The sequence below is a fragment of the Lachancea lanzarotensis genome, scaffold LALA0S09, assembly GCF_000938715.1.
Source record: "Lachancea lanzarotensis genome assembly LALA0, scaffold LALA0S09, whole genome shotgun sequence".
NCBI classification, from domain to species: Eukaryota; Fungi; Ascomycota; class Saccharomycetes; order Saccharomycetales; family Saccharomycetaceae; genus Lachancea; species Lachancea lanzarotensis.
In genome coordinates this window covers 1-11,153 of record NW_019212887.1, presented here as the reverse complement: position 1 = coordinate 11,153, position 11,153 = coordinate 1, and the positions used below count along the sequence as shown (strand labels likewise).

General features: G+C 44.0%; 5 protein-coding genes across 5 annotated transcripts; 2 read left to right on the top strand and 3 right to left on the bottom strand.

Annotated features, from left to right (window-relative positions):
* Positions 1 to 99: 99 nt before the first annotated feature.
* LALA0_S09e00188g (LALA0S09e00188g1_1) lies at positions 100 to 1,986 on the bottom strand (the record flags this gene model as incomplete). Its single annotated transcript, XM_022770569.1, has 1 exon — positions 100 to 1,986. One exon carries the CDS (start codon positions 1,984 to 1,986, stop codon positions 100 to 102), a length of 1,887 nt encoding a protein of 628 aa, XP_022629896.1.
* A 206-nt stretch (positions 1,987 to 2,192) lies between these two features.
* SSN2 (LALA0S09e00166g1_1) lies at positions 2,193 to 6,275 on the top strand (the record flags this gene model as incomplete). The annotated part of the gene is made up of 1 exon (XM_022770568.1): positions 2,193 to 6,275. One exon carries the CDS (start codon positions 2,193 to 2,195, stop codon positions 6,273 to 6,275), a length of 4,083 nt encoding a protein of 1,360 aa, XP_022629895.1.
* A 21-nt stretch (positions 6,276 to 6,296) lies between these two features.
* NSE5 (LALA0S09e00144g1_1) lies at positions 6,297 to 7,877 on the bottom strand (the record flags this gene model as incomplete). The annotated part of the gene is made up of 1 exon (XM_022770567.1): positions 6,297 to 7,877. The coding sequence occupies one exon, from the start codon at positions 7,875 to 7,877 to the stop codon at positions 6,297 to 6,299; it is 1,581 nt and encodes a 526-aa protein (XP_022629894.1).
* A 388-nt stretch (positions 7,878 to 8,265) lies between these two features.
* Positions 8,266 to 8,826, top strand: APT2 (LALA0S09e00122g1_1; the record flags this gene model as incomplete). The annotated part of the gene is made up of 1 exon (XM_022770565.1): positions 8,266 to 8,826. The coding sequence occupies one exon, from the start codon at positions 8,266 to 8,268 to the stop codon at positions 8,824 to 8,826; it is 561 nt and encodes a 186-aa protein (XP_022629893.1).
* A 359-nt stretch (positions 8,827 to 9,185) lies between these two features.
* On the bottom strand, positions 9,186 to 10,961 carry DOT1 (LALA0S09e00100g1_1; the record flags this gene model as incomplete). Its single annotated transcript, XM_022770564.1, has 1 exon — positions 9,186 to 10,961. The coding sequence occupies one exon, from the start codon at positions 10,959 to 10,961 to the stop codon at positions 9,186 to 9,188; it is 1,776 nt and encodes a 591-aa protein (XP_022629892.1).
* Positions 10,962 to 11,153: the final 192 nt, after the last annotated feature.

Here is an 11,153-nt window from a genome sequence, read left to right as displayed (position 1 = left end):
GAGCATCCACCATTTTGGCAGTATTATGATATTATTGAAATGTTAGCGAATATTGCAGCACGCTTATGTTTTCTTCCATGAAGAGTTAGTTTCCACAGACTAGTTCTTTTCTATGTCACCCTTCGAATGACTCTCAGAGCCAAAATGGCTCTTCGTAAGATGATCGACTACCACCCACCCAAATGCATTCACAAACTTACGGCGAACAACAATGTTGTTGTGGGAGTCCGGCTCCAAACTTACCAACACTTTTCTCCAGGTAGAAGTCTCTTGCCATTGCCTAGCTATCCTTTCCTGCACCCTGTATATCCGATCATTGGGGTAGATGATCTTTTTAAACAGATCCCTGTTGCTATAATGAGGAGGAGGAAGCTCGTCAGGATAATAGAGTTTATCATGAATGATTTTATCTCCTCTGTCTTTCGGATTGCGAAGATATTCCTGAGTAGGCAACGGGGCAATAACTATATTCGCGGCAGAGGTAAGCGGGTTGGCAGTAGGAGGTGGAGCTATGTGTTCCTCACCGTCCGAATTGTCTTGTTTGTTGCCATCGGATCGCGGGTACCGAGTTTGAGTTCTCTGATAACGTTTGTAACCTCTTCTCAAAGCCGCCTGAGGTAGCATATATTTCAGCGCAGATTTCTTGTCCATTTTCTCTTCTGGAATCTCACCAGTTGTGTTATTTTTGTTAGAGTATTCTGGCGTCCCCGTATCTTCCTTTCCTCCATCTTTTCTCACCCCACGGACATCCCCTAGCCCCTTCCAGTCGAGGTACAGAAGTGCCGCAGTTCTCAACGGCACAATACCATCGTGGAGTACATTCGCGTAGGTCGTTCGATTTTTGAATCTTTGAATTAAAGAAATGACGGGATCAGAAGGTATGATTTCCAGCAAAGGCCTGTACTTATACTTGCCGAGATTATCGCCTCTCTTTACTAGTCCCGTTTTCGACATGAAAAAGGTTCTGTTAAGGTTCAAATCTGCCCCGGTCTGACCCAGAACGCCCATATCGAGAGCCAATGTGACAAAAGGTGGCACTTCGCCGGCAACGCCTAAATAAGGGCTTGCCAAAGTGATGAAGTGCATTGGCTCTAGACCCTCCTTAGGGTCAAAAATATCGGGTCGTTCTAGACACACGTACCTTAGCGCCATGGACTGTGTAGGACCGCCCAGAGAATGGCCCACAAACGATATGTACTTCAACTTAAAATCTCTCCGCAATTCGTCAATGGTTTCAATGACAAACCTTCCCATTCTTATTCCGTTTGCTTTGATTCCCTTTGAAGATCGTCCCTGGTTGCCCCTGAATCCTCTTACAACTACATTAGATACTGAAGATCGGCTCGAGCCCATCGAGATCTGCTCGATTTTGTCCTTTAAGTAGATCATATCGCAGCCGACGTTTGAGAAAATACCATGAGTGAGGAATACCAGATGCAAGGGCAAATCTGGGAAGCGTGGGGGTAAATTCCATAGCTGATTGGTGTCCCATTTCTCGCACGAAAAGCCCTTGACAGACGAAATTTGCAGATGCGGCATTTCGCGAAACTTTTGGGTACTTATGCACACTCTGAACCCCAAAGTTGGGATCTTGGTGACTGAAAGCTGTGACGAAATGTTGATGTGCCAGCTATATTTGCTGGTTTCGCCTATACGAGAGTTTTCATTAATTTTGAGTACAGCCCTAAAAATGTCATTGGGCTTGACATCATCACAAAATTGCACGTCTTCATCGAAAGGTTTTGACTCATCGTAGTTGTACGGTTGTAAATCCACGTAGAACGAATACGGTCCTGTCAAGTAGATAGGTCTCAAAAGTGCGCTTTCTGTATTTTTAAATGTCAAGTAAAGCTGCGAGTTCTCCACTAAATTCGCCAATTCTTTACAATCCTGATCAACGGTTATCCGGTAACGAGCTAGTTCTCCCAGTCCAAGTACTAGCGAGTCATCAACTAGTAGGGAACCTTCATCTTGGCTCTTAGTCATGGAAGCTTGTGAGTTTGTTTTTTTTAGCGATGCCTTAGAGTACAATGACATTAGCCAAGATTAATAACTTGAAGATATGAATATATCAACTCATTGATAGAATCAAAAGAGTTGGATGTCAAACCCAACCACAAGAGCTTGTACTCAGGTTGAGAACTGGCCAATTAAGTATATAAAGAGCACGGTATTCAGATACTTTCAGTAGAATGGAGCATACAGAACTGCCGTATCGATTAGAAGAGCTTTTGACAAGTCTCTACAGGCTGGAGACAGTTGAACAAATCAATTACGTTCAATATATACCCTGCAAAGCTGACGCCCAATGGAGCATTCAGGCAGAACTAGCATTGAGGAAACAAAACTCAAAAGTATTAACGTCTCTGTTTTCTCGTGAACTGTGGTGTTTTAGCATCAATAATGACCCAATTCCTAGCCTAGAGCTGAAACATTTGGGAACTGCTCCAACTCCCGAGAAAAGCGGTCATTTTACTCCAGATTATTCCAAGCCCAATCTGCCCACCGCATACGCTGTCTTTTTGAAGGCGCTGCGACGAATGATCCACATAAATTTATGTGCAGAATCGAAACAACATATGGTTCCTTTCGGCAATTCGTGCCTGCTCAAGAGTAACAAGGCTACCGTATCCAACAAAATCGTGCATTTCGAGCCGCAGCTTTTTGACAATGGCGATCTGTGTGTCTCGGTGTGCAGTAAAGAAATGCGTCTACATCCACTGGACATATCGAACGTCACCGAATCCTACCTTAAAACACACGCTATCTATTTGGCACCATCCGGGATAAGAGCATATTTGGCTTCTTCCGACATAAAAAACTGCATCTCGCCAGCTCCGCGAAATGCATCCGTTTTACTCATAACACTGTTGGTTTCGCACGGGATTGATCTCACGAAAAAGACAGATTTGACATGGGTCCGGATATCGCCCAATTTGGATCATCTAAATGGGTATACACCATGTATCGCCAGCTACCTGGATGTTCCTAAAATAACGAAAACAGCTATATGGCCATTGGAATTGTGCTTTGCCCAGAGTTGCCTAAATCCACTGTCTCTTCAACAAAAGCCCACATTCCAGCCAGATTTGCAGCACACGTTTGACTTGATCGATGACTTTATTCAACTGAAACTCACCTCTGCGTTCAAGACACCCGGAAGCACCTCAGGAGGACCGGGATCTGGCATCATAACCGCTAACAATGCATTGAGTACTGGCGGAATGTATCCTGATCAATACCCCACATTTCATAAACACACTCAGAGTGGGAGCTTAGCAGCGCTGGGCATTTTCAACAATCCTGCGACTTCCAGACAGTCTCCGAATATGTCGCTCACGAACGTCACTCCAGTTAACTCGAGGTCTGCTCCACAGTCAGTTGAGAACATGAGTTTCGGCTTTTTGACAACTCCCAATGTGAACGAGAATATTGATGCGATGAATGATGACATCGACATGAGTGATTCTCCTCGCAAACTGACTACGGGTCAGTGGGATAAAGAAGTTAGAGCGAATGATAAAAATTTTGGCATGCCAGGAGCGTCAAATGACGATAAGTCAACCTCCTCAATATCTCGATCCGAGGAAGACGCCGATTTAGAGGTGGAGCTTTTTGGAGACCTTAATGATGATGATAATGAAGACGATAACCAAAAGACAAACTCCCCCCCTACTGGTATTGATGCGGGTCATCACATAAAGGAAATTACTGATGAAATGTTCGATCTAGCAGACGATAGTGATCAATCGAAAGAAAAAACAGCTAATCTGAAAGATCCTTCCCCTTTTAACATTGGAGAATCACCGTTCAAGCGGAAGTATCTGGATATACCGCTTGATGAAATCACTCTTCCAACAACGCCGCTGTATACGGATCCTGGGGCACCACTACCAGTGGAGACCCCGAAGGACCGCAAGAAGAGTGTGTTTGCTCCTCTAAACTTCAATCCAATCATTGAATCAAATGTTGATAACAAATACAAGAATGGGGGTAAGTTCTCATTGGACGGATCGAAGGTCGAAGAATCACTTAAATTCGATGTTTCCACGGCTAACATTTCCAGTTCCGAGGACGATGACTCTGGTAGTGAAATTGAAGAGTATGGTGATCTCATCAACGCTGCTCCTCCAGCGGCGGAGGAACATCGTGCAATTATAAATTTTCCGGTCGAGACTCAACCTCCAACTACAATGGAAATCTCACAATCTGACGTTTTCAAAGACTCAGCAGTCCTTCAGCGATCTGAAAATGATACCGGCGATGGACAAGATATACTTTCCAGCAGCTCTGATACTTGGAAGTATCCTAAGAGCGGTGCATTTGAAAACTTCAGTCCGCAAAGAAGTCATCTGTCGTTAGGTGGCACAAAGATGGGTCAATTTACTAGCGCTTATGATACTGATGATTTACTCAAGCTGACAACTGTGACGCCATTCTCTGAAAAGTCTAGCAAATCTCCAGCGACAAATTACTTGACTGATATAAGCGCAGATGGCTCGGAACATAAAGAAAACGGCGAAGCGCTTTACAATGAATCACCCGCTGCTCCTGAAACACCCAATAGCTTGCCCTTCCTCTTGAGACATATGCCTCTGTTTTCAATGCCTTCTGTCTTTTTTCACAGAAATCCTGTGCTTCCCATGAGGGAAAACATCAATCCTTTGCTGGATCTACTCACCGATCAAATTGTTTTTGACAGTGGCCTTTTGAATGGCATTAATTCAGGGCCCACCGCTTACAGTAAGTTCAAAGACTGTTCTGATGGCGCCATAAAAAGAACTATGAAAAACGTTTTCTCAAAATTCGAGAGGTTAAATGGTGGAGAGATTGTTGAAGAGATAAACTACATTCCACAGCCTGCCGTGCATCTAAAAAAGGCAGATGAAGTGATTAAAATGAAGGCTGACGTAGAATTATTCTCACCCCATTTGCGGTTGAGGCCATATAGAGGACCCAAGAATTTTAAGGCGCTCTTCTTAACTACTGATTTAAAAGATGACTGTCTAGACTTTCTGTCCACAATGTCCCAAACCTACTCAAGTGAGGAATTAGGTTTTTGTGAGTTAGTAAAACTCACGTTCGCTGACACGCCAGGCTTGATTTACCTTATTAACTTCGAAAAAGACACGCTGTTGCTTCTCTCCGCTCAGATCGTCTCCTACTGTTCGACGAATACTATCAACAAAATGCCCGTTCCGTTACTGATACTCTTACCTTTATCAGGTAAGTCCATGGCGGATGTTGTGACAATGACGCGCAAGTTCGACTTTCTTGCAAAAGAAGTTACATCCAAACTTCCGAACGTCAACATTCTTTTGAAGATAATACCAATGGACTTTTTGAAGAATCCTCTGGTATCTGTCGATGAATATTACAACCTTTGTGTTGGAATCTATAACAGCGTTCCTCCCAAAAACACGAAGTTCTCCGCTATAGCAGAGGAAATCCCCAAAAAAATCGAATTTCGTGTGGGCCAGCAGTCCAATGGACAAATATCGCACTTTGACGTCTACATCCATCTAGCGTACGCTAGAAGTATAGACCGAAATTGGATGTGCGCGGCTTGGTCGAATTCTAGTGGCTCTGAAAGTGGTGTTAAGACCTGGTACATCGGTAATTCGAACTCTGCATTTGAGGAAGCCTGTAGCCAGATGTGGCAAACCACCTCGAAGATGGTTGCCAAAAATTACTCTAAGGTCTGCCTGATTCTTTCTAGATTTGACAGTGTTCTACCGGATGATGAATTGATGCATTGGAGACGACTTTCGTCCACGACTAGAAATCTGCATCTTGCAGTGGTTTGTGTTGGAGACGATACCAAGCTTTCACTATACGATGAGGACAGGTTGTATCCATCTTTCAAACCAATACTTGAAAATGAGAAACTATCCCAAACTATCGACACGACAAACCTAGACAATTACGAAATTGTCGACATTCGAAATGAAGTTCACGGAATTCTGTTCCAAAACCCACTGCAACTGGCGAACTCGCAACATAGATGCGGAATTCGAACCGGAGCACTGGTAAGGTTCAAAGCTAGTAGCGGTCACAATGTTCTCGACAAATTTGAAGTGAATTTACTAAATTGTCCCCACTTGGACAGCACAAAGCTGTTGAAAATTATCTTGCAGGAATTCCGGAATCTTGCCTCGCTCAATACTTGGTTTGGCATTTCAGAGACTGAGTACTCTTTCGTTCCTTGGCACGTTGTTGCGGTAAAAAAAATGCTCAATGCCGTCGTGCATCTTAGAGTTCCGGAGGCAATCTAGGAGAATCAATTCTTCAGTAGTTCATAGACCAAAAAGCTTTTCAAAGTTGGGCAAAAGCGGAGGTATTGTTATATCATCGCAGTTCATAATTCTCGTAGTTTCTATTCTTCTTTGATCATTAAGACGGATGGTATCTAAAAGATGTGGGAAACCTTTCCTAGTCCTTATGCGACTTGATTTATGAACATGTTCCCAGTACCGCAAAACTACAAGCAGACATATATCGCACTTTTCAATCAGCATGTAGGTGGTTGTAAGCGGTTGATCCGTCTGTTCATCCAGAAACGGGAAACCTGGTACAAATAATTCGATGAGGTCGTCTATCATTGTGTCATCGCCGCCCAAATTTTCAACTAGAGAAATTTGGCGATGCTGCTCTAAGTCAGCGAGATACTCGTTGAGAGTAGCTTGTGCAATGTGAGGCATAATGGCAAAAAAGGACCTTAAATCTGCAACGCAGAAGAACTGCTTTAGATGCTCAAGATTCTTAATCCGGCTGAGATGTCTTGACAGTGTTGTGACGAATCGAGCTTCTGAAAAAACCTGACATGTGCTCTGCATTTCCGCACCCCTTGAGTCGAGCAACCTGGTGAATGAGCGAAGCAGACGGTGACGGAAGGCCATAGACTCCACAAATCTTGAAGACTGGTCGGTGACTGTCCGAGGCACAAATGTAGCAGGCGTATATTTTTCCTTTCCATAAACTGCATGGACATTGACGTCACCAGCTGTAAAGCACTCAAATCCCAGCAAAAGAATGTCGCAAAGCGCAGAATATGTGTCACTTGAGCTTAGGGAGCGGAAAAGATCGAATAGCAAATGACTTCCTGGGACGATTAGCTCTTCGAAATAAACACTTTGCAGCTCGAACAAATCAAAGAGCAGACAAAATAATCGGACCCACTTTTTGCTTCTTTCGAAAAGATGTGGATCTTCAGATATTGAGCAAAAAAGTGTCCAAGTCACACTGTTCCAAAATTCACCTTCATGCGCCAACACCGTTGTTAGGACTATATTTTTGAAAACTAGAGGTGAGTGCTCTAATACGCTCACATACGTGCCATATGGGTTGCTATAGCCGGGAATAGCGGCCTTGATCGTACCAAAGTATGGGGTGTCTTCAAGACGAATACTCGGATTGGTTTTCCTGCGTTTTTGAGAGTCCCTGTACCCCTCGGACAAAGCATGCGATTTGGGAATTTTAAAATGGTCCAACACGATGAAAAACTGGCAACGCAGTAATTCGACACTGTGGTCTAACATAACATCTGGCTCGAAACTGTGCAAAATGTCGACGTAATGGGTCAGGATTTTCAAGCTGCGGGTACTAATGGACGTCTTTATAACGCTGCAGGGGTCCATTTTGACCTCCCGCTCGCTGTTTCCAGAATGCGGTATCACAGCGAGCGTCATCAACACAATCAAGACGTCTGCAGGTGGCACCACAAACAATTTATCGAGCAGCCAGCCCCGTCGCAGCTGGGCTTCCAAATACGACAATAACTCGCCATACTTTTCCACGGCGCACAGACTGTTTAAAAGTTCAAAACCCCGTAGATCTTGTGCCCTTAAAGAAACCTTATACGGTGGTGTACGGTTCATAAGTTCACAAGAGTCTAATTATCCAGCTTTTGAAGCCGTTTTTTTGATTTTCTCTCGGGATTTGTTCCAGGAAGACAGACCGTCAATTCCCAGAAAGATAGACCTTCAATTCCCACAAAGAGACGTCTTTACTCCCCTGAAAGAAATACCCTTATTTCCCGGCACAACACACACCTTCAACTGATACTACAATCGCAGCTATCACCTCTTTGTTCCTTTGTTGGACCTTATTTTATATATTGAAAGTTCAGCTCATCGCCGATCTGAACTATTTCAGGTCAAATTTAATGCGATGAGCTATAGTTGAAAAATCTTGAAAATTTTTGGAAAACTTGAACAATTCAACAAGAATTCGAATAACTTCATCGAATAGCGTTAGAATCTTGAAATGTCGATGGAATCTCTAGCCCAGGAGCTGAGATCCGCTCTTCACCAATACCCAAACTTCCCCAGCAAGGGCATTCTTTTCGAAGATTTCCTGCCAATTTTCAGGTCACCTCAGCTGTTTGGTAAGATGGTGCAAGCTTTCAAACAGCACTTTGAAAGCAAGTTTAGGGACACCAAAATCGACTATATTGTGGCTTTGGAAGCTCGTGGGTTTTTGTTTGCTCCTGCAGTGGCTTTGGAGATTGGTGCAGGTTTCGTACCTGTCAGAAAACACGGCAAGCTGCCCGGCGAATGTGTACACGCAACTTACACCAAAGAGTACGGTGAAGACGTGTTCGACATCCAGATCGAGTCAATTCCCGAGGGATCCAACGTTGTGATTATGGACGATATCATCGCAACCGGTGGCTCTGCGTTGGCAGCCGGTGAATTGGTCGAGAAATTGGGTGCCAACATCTTGGAGTTTTCGTTTTTTATGGAGCTCGATTTCCTCAAGGGCCGTGAAAGACTGCAGGCGCCTGTGTTCACGCTGCTGACCGGCCAGGAACACGCCTTGCAGTGAACGTAAACCCTTCTTCCTCCCAGCCAACCTAGAACAATAACAAACAACTCGCGCCTAAGAACAAGATATACTTTTTTGCAGGGTCTCGCATCCCCACGCTGGTTCTCTTATTCTCCTTCCTTTCTTTTTTTTTTTTTTTTNTTCTCCTTCCTTTTTTTTTTTTTTTTTTTTGGTAGGACCGTGCTCCCCGCGTTGTCCTTATTCTCCTCCTTTCATTCTATACACGCATACAAGGGCGTCTTCAGACGTCTCAAATCTGAACTTTTCTCCGTTGTTGTACTTACATGTATTATCTTTGCATTCTTTGTAGCGAAAGTCTTAACATCTCAAATAATCATTTGTAGTTGCCCCAGGCACGATCACCGTGTGTACTTTATTGGCGCTCTGGCCCTCACGCGACCTTTGGAGTGCATCAGAAATATGGATTCGTCGATATCCTCCAGCACAGTTGAGACATAGTATTCCCCGCCTCGATGTGTCCACGAAACGCTATCCTCTGCCAGATCGAATTTCTCCACTTTTAGCCTGTTCAAAATGCTGTCTGCGTTACTGCAATCCATTGTGTATCCCAGTGGCCTCAAGTTTCTTAGCGTGATGATTTTACAACCTACCTTTAAAGGCTGGATCAGCTTTCTTACCAGGTCATTAAGCTGCGCGTCAAATATGAAATTATTGACTAGCAGGACATCGCATTGCGGCAATAATTCCTGCACAGCCGGGTTCTCAATGAAACTTTTCCTTAAAGAAAACTGGGTTGCTCCAACTTTGAGCCCATATAGCCGAAATCGATTCTTGAATTCTTTGGTCTGTGCTTCAGTCAGCGTGCTCGCATGTGCCATCAACTCACAGCCGAAACTCAGCTTACATCCGAATTCTGCAGCCGCTTGGAAAACGCAGTTCCCAACTCCGGAACCTAAATCCATGAATATGTGGTCTGGCTTGAGATCGCATTGCTTGTAAGCGTTTGTCAAGAATCGCGGTAAAAGTTCACCATAAACGTAGTTACTGAAGGCCTGGTATTTTTTGAGGGAGCTTGCGTTGGGGTGAATTGTTCTGACATATATCATGTGCAGAATACTGTGCAGCAACTCAGTGGGGATTTTGTCAAGTGATTTCAAGTGCTGTATGACTTCGTGCCTCGGAATAGCCTTGATGAAATCGTTGTACCGATTCACTACACTAATAAAGTCACTTTCATTCTCTTGATCAAATGCCTTGTTCAAAGGCGTTATTATCTGAGATTTCATTTGCGAGCTGTATTTCGCGGGTACATAAACGAGTCCGGTGAACTCTACAATACGACCAACCTCGCTCATTGGATTGTACTTGGAGAGATCTGACGAAAAGTTGATCACAAACTTTTCCTCAAATTCTGGATACAAAATGTACCGTAACGTTACAACCTTGTCTTGTTCGCTTCTTCGCAGCGTTACGCGGCAGGAATGTACAAGCTCTGATAAAAAAGCAGTGGGTTCGTGACACTCTTGCAGATCAAAAAGTTCCGGCAACGTGGTGAATGCAGAGGCCCAATCGCCCACAAATGAGTCTTTGTAGTTGGGTACTTTCTTGGGACGACCAACACTTCTCTTTGATGATGTCCTGGCCTTTGCCGATTTTCTCGTAGGCTTCACGATTGGACTCCTACTCTTGTGAATGGAAACTTTGGACGAGGTATGTACTTTCACAGAGTTCGAAGGGCCTTTGGATTGTGGTCGCTGGTCCATTTCGTCATCAGGCGATGCTTTAACGATAGTTCTTGAGCTTCTGCGAGATTCAAGAGTCCCACTGAAATCCAGTGGAGTAACGCTTTTTGAGGCGGAGCTGACATACCCATCTCGACTAGCTAGCACCGTTTCGTGAGAATCAACTGCATCTAAGTCTTGTGTAACATGATTCTCTAAATTCTGGCTCGCTGCAGCTCGTTTTTTGGTTCTCAAGAAGCCATCGGGCATCGAATATTCGTCATAAGCCGAATATTTAAATGCGTCATCAAGTAATGCTAGCAAACCTCTGTTAACCTTTGGGTTTTTCTTGAACTGGATGTCATCATCGCTCTTGACTTGAGTTTCAGCAGTCGATGCCCGCGACCCCTCTGACATCACCGAATCCGAAGCAGACGAGGACTCCTGAACCATTGGATCAGCCGAAACAGTATGAACCCTGGCTTCTAGCTGTACGGTCGATACACCAGTATCCGTTTGTTATGTTTAAGATCAACTCTCTTCAATCATAATCATCATCACATCATGTTCATTAGAGTACTTGTAAACGACTTTGGGTTTATAATGTTAAACGACTTGTGGCTCCTTTTTTTTCTTTTTTTTCTG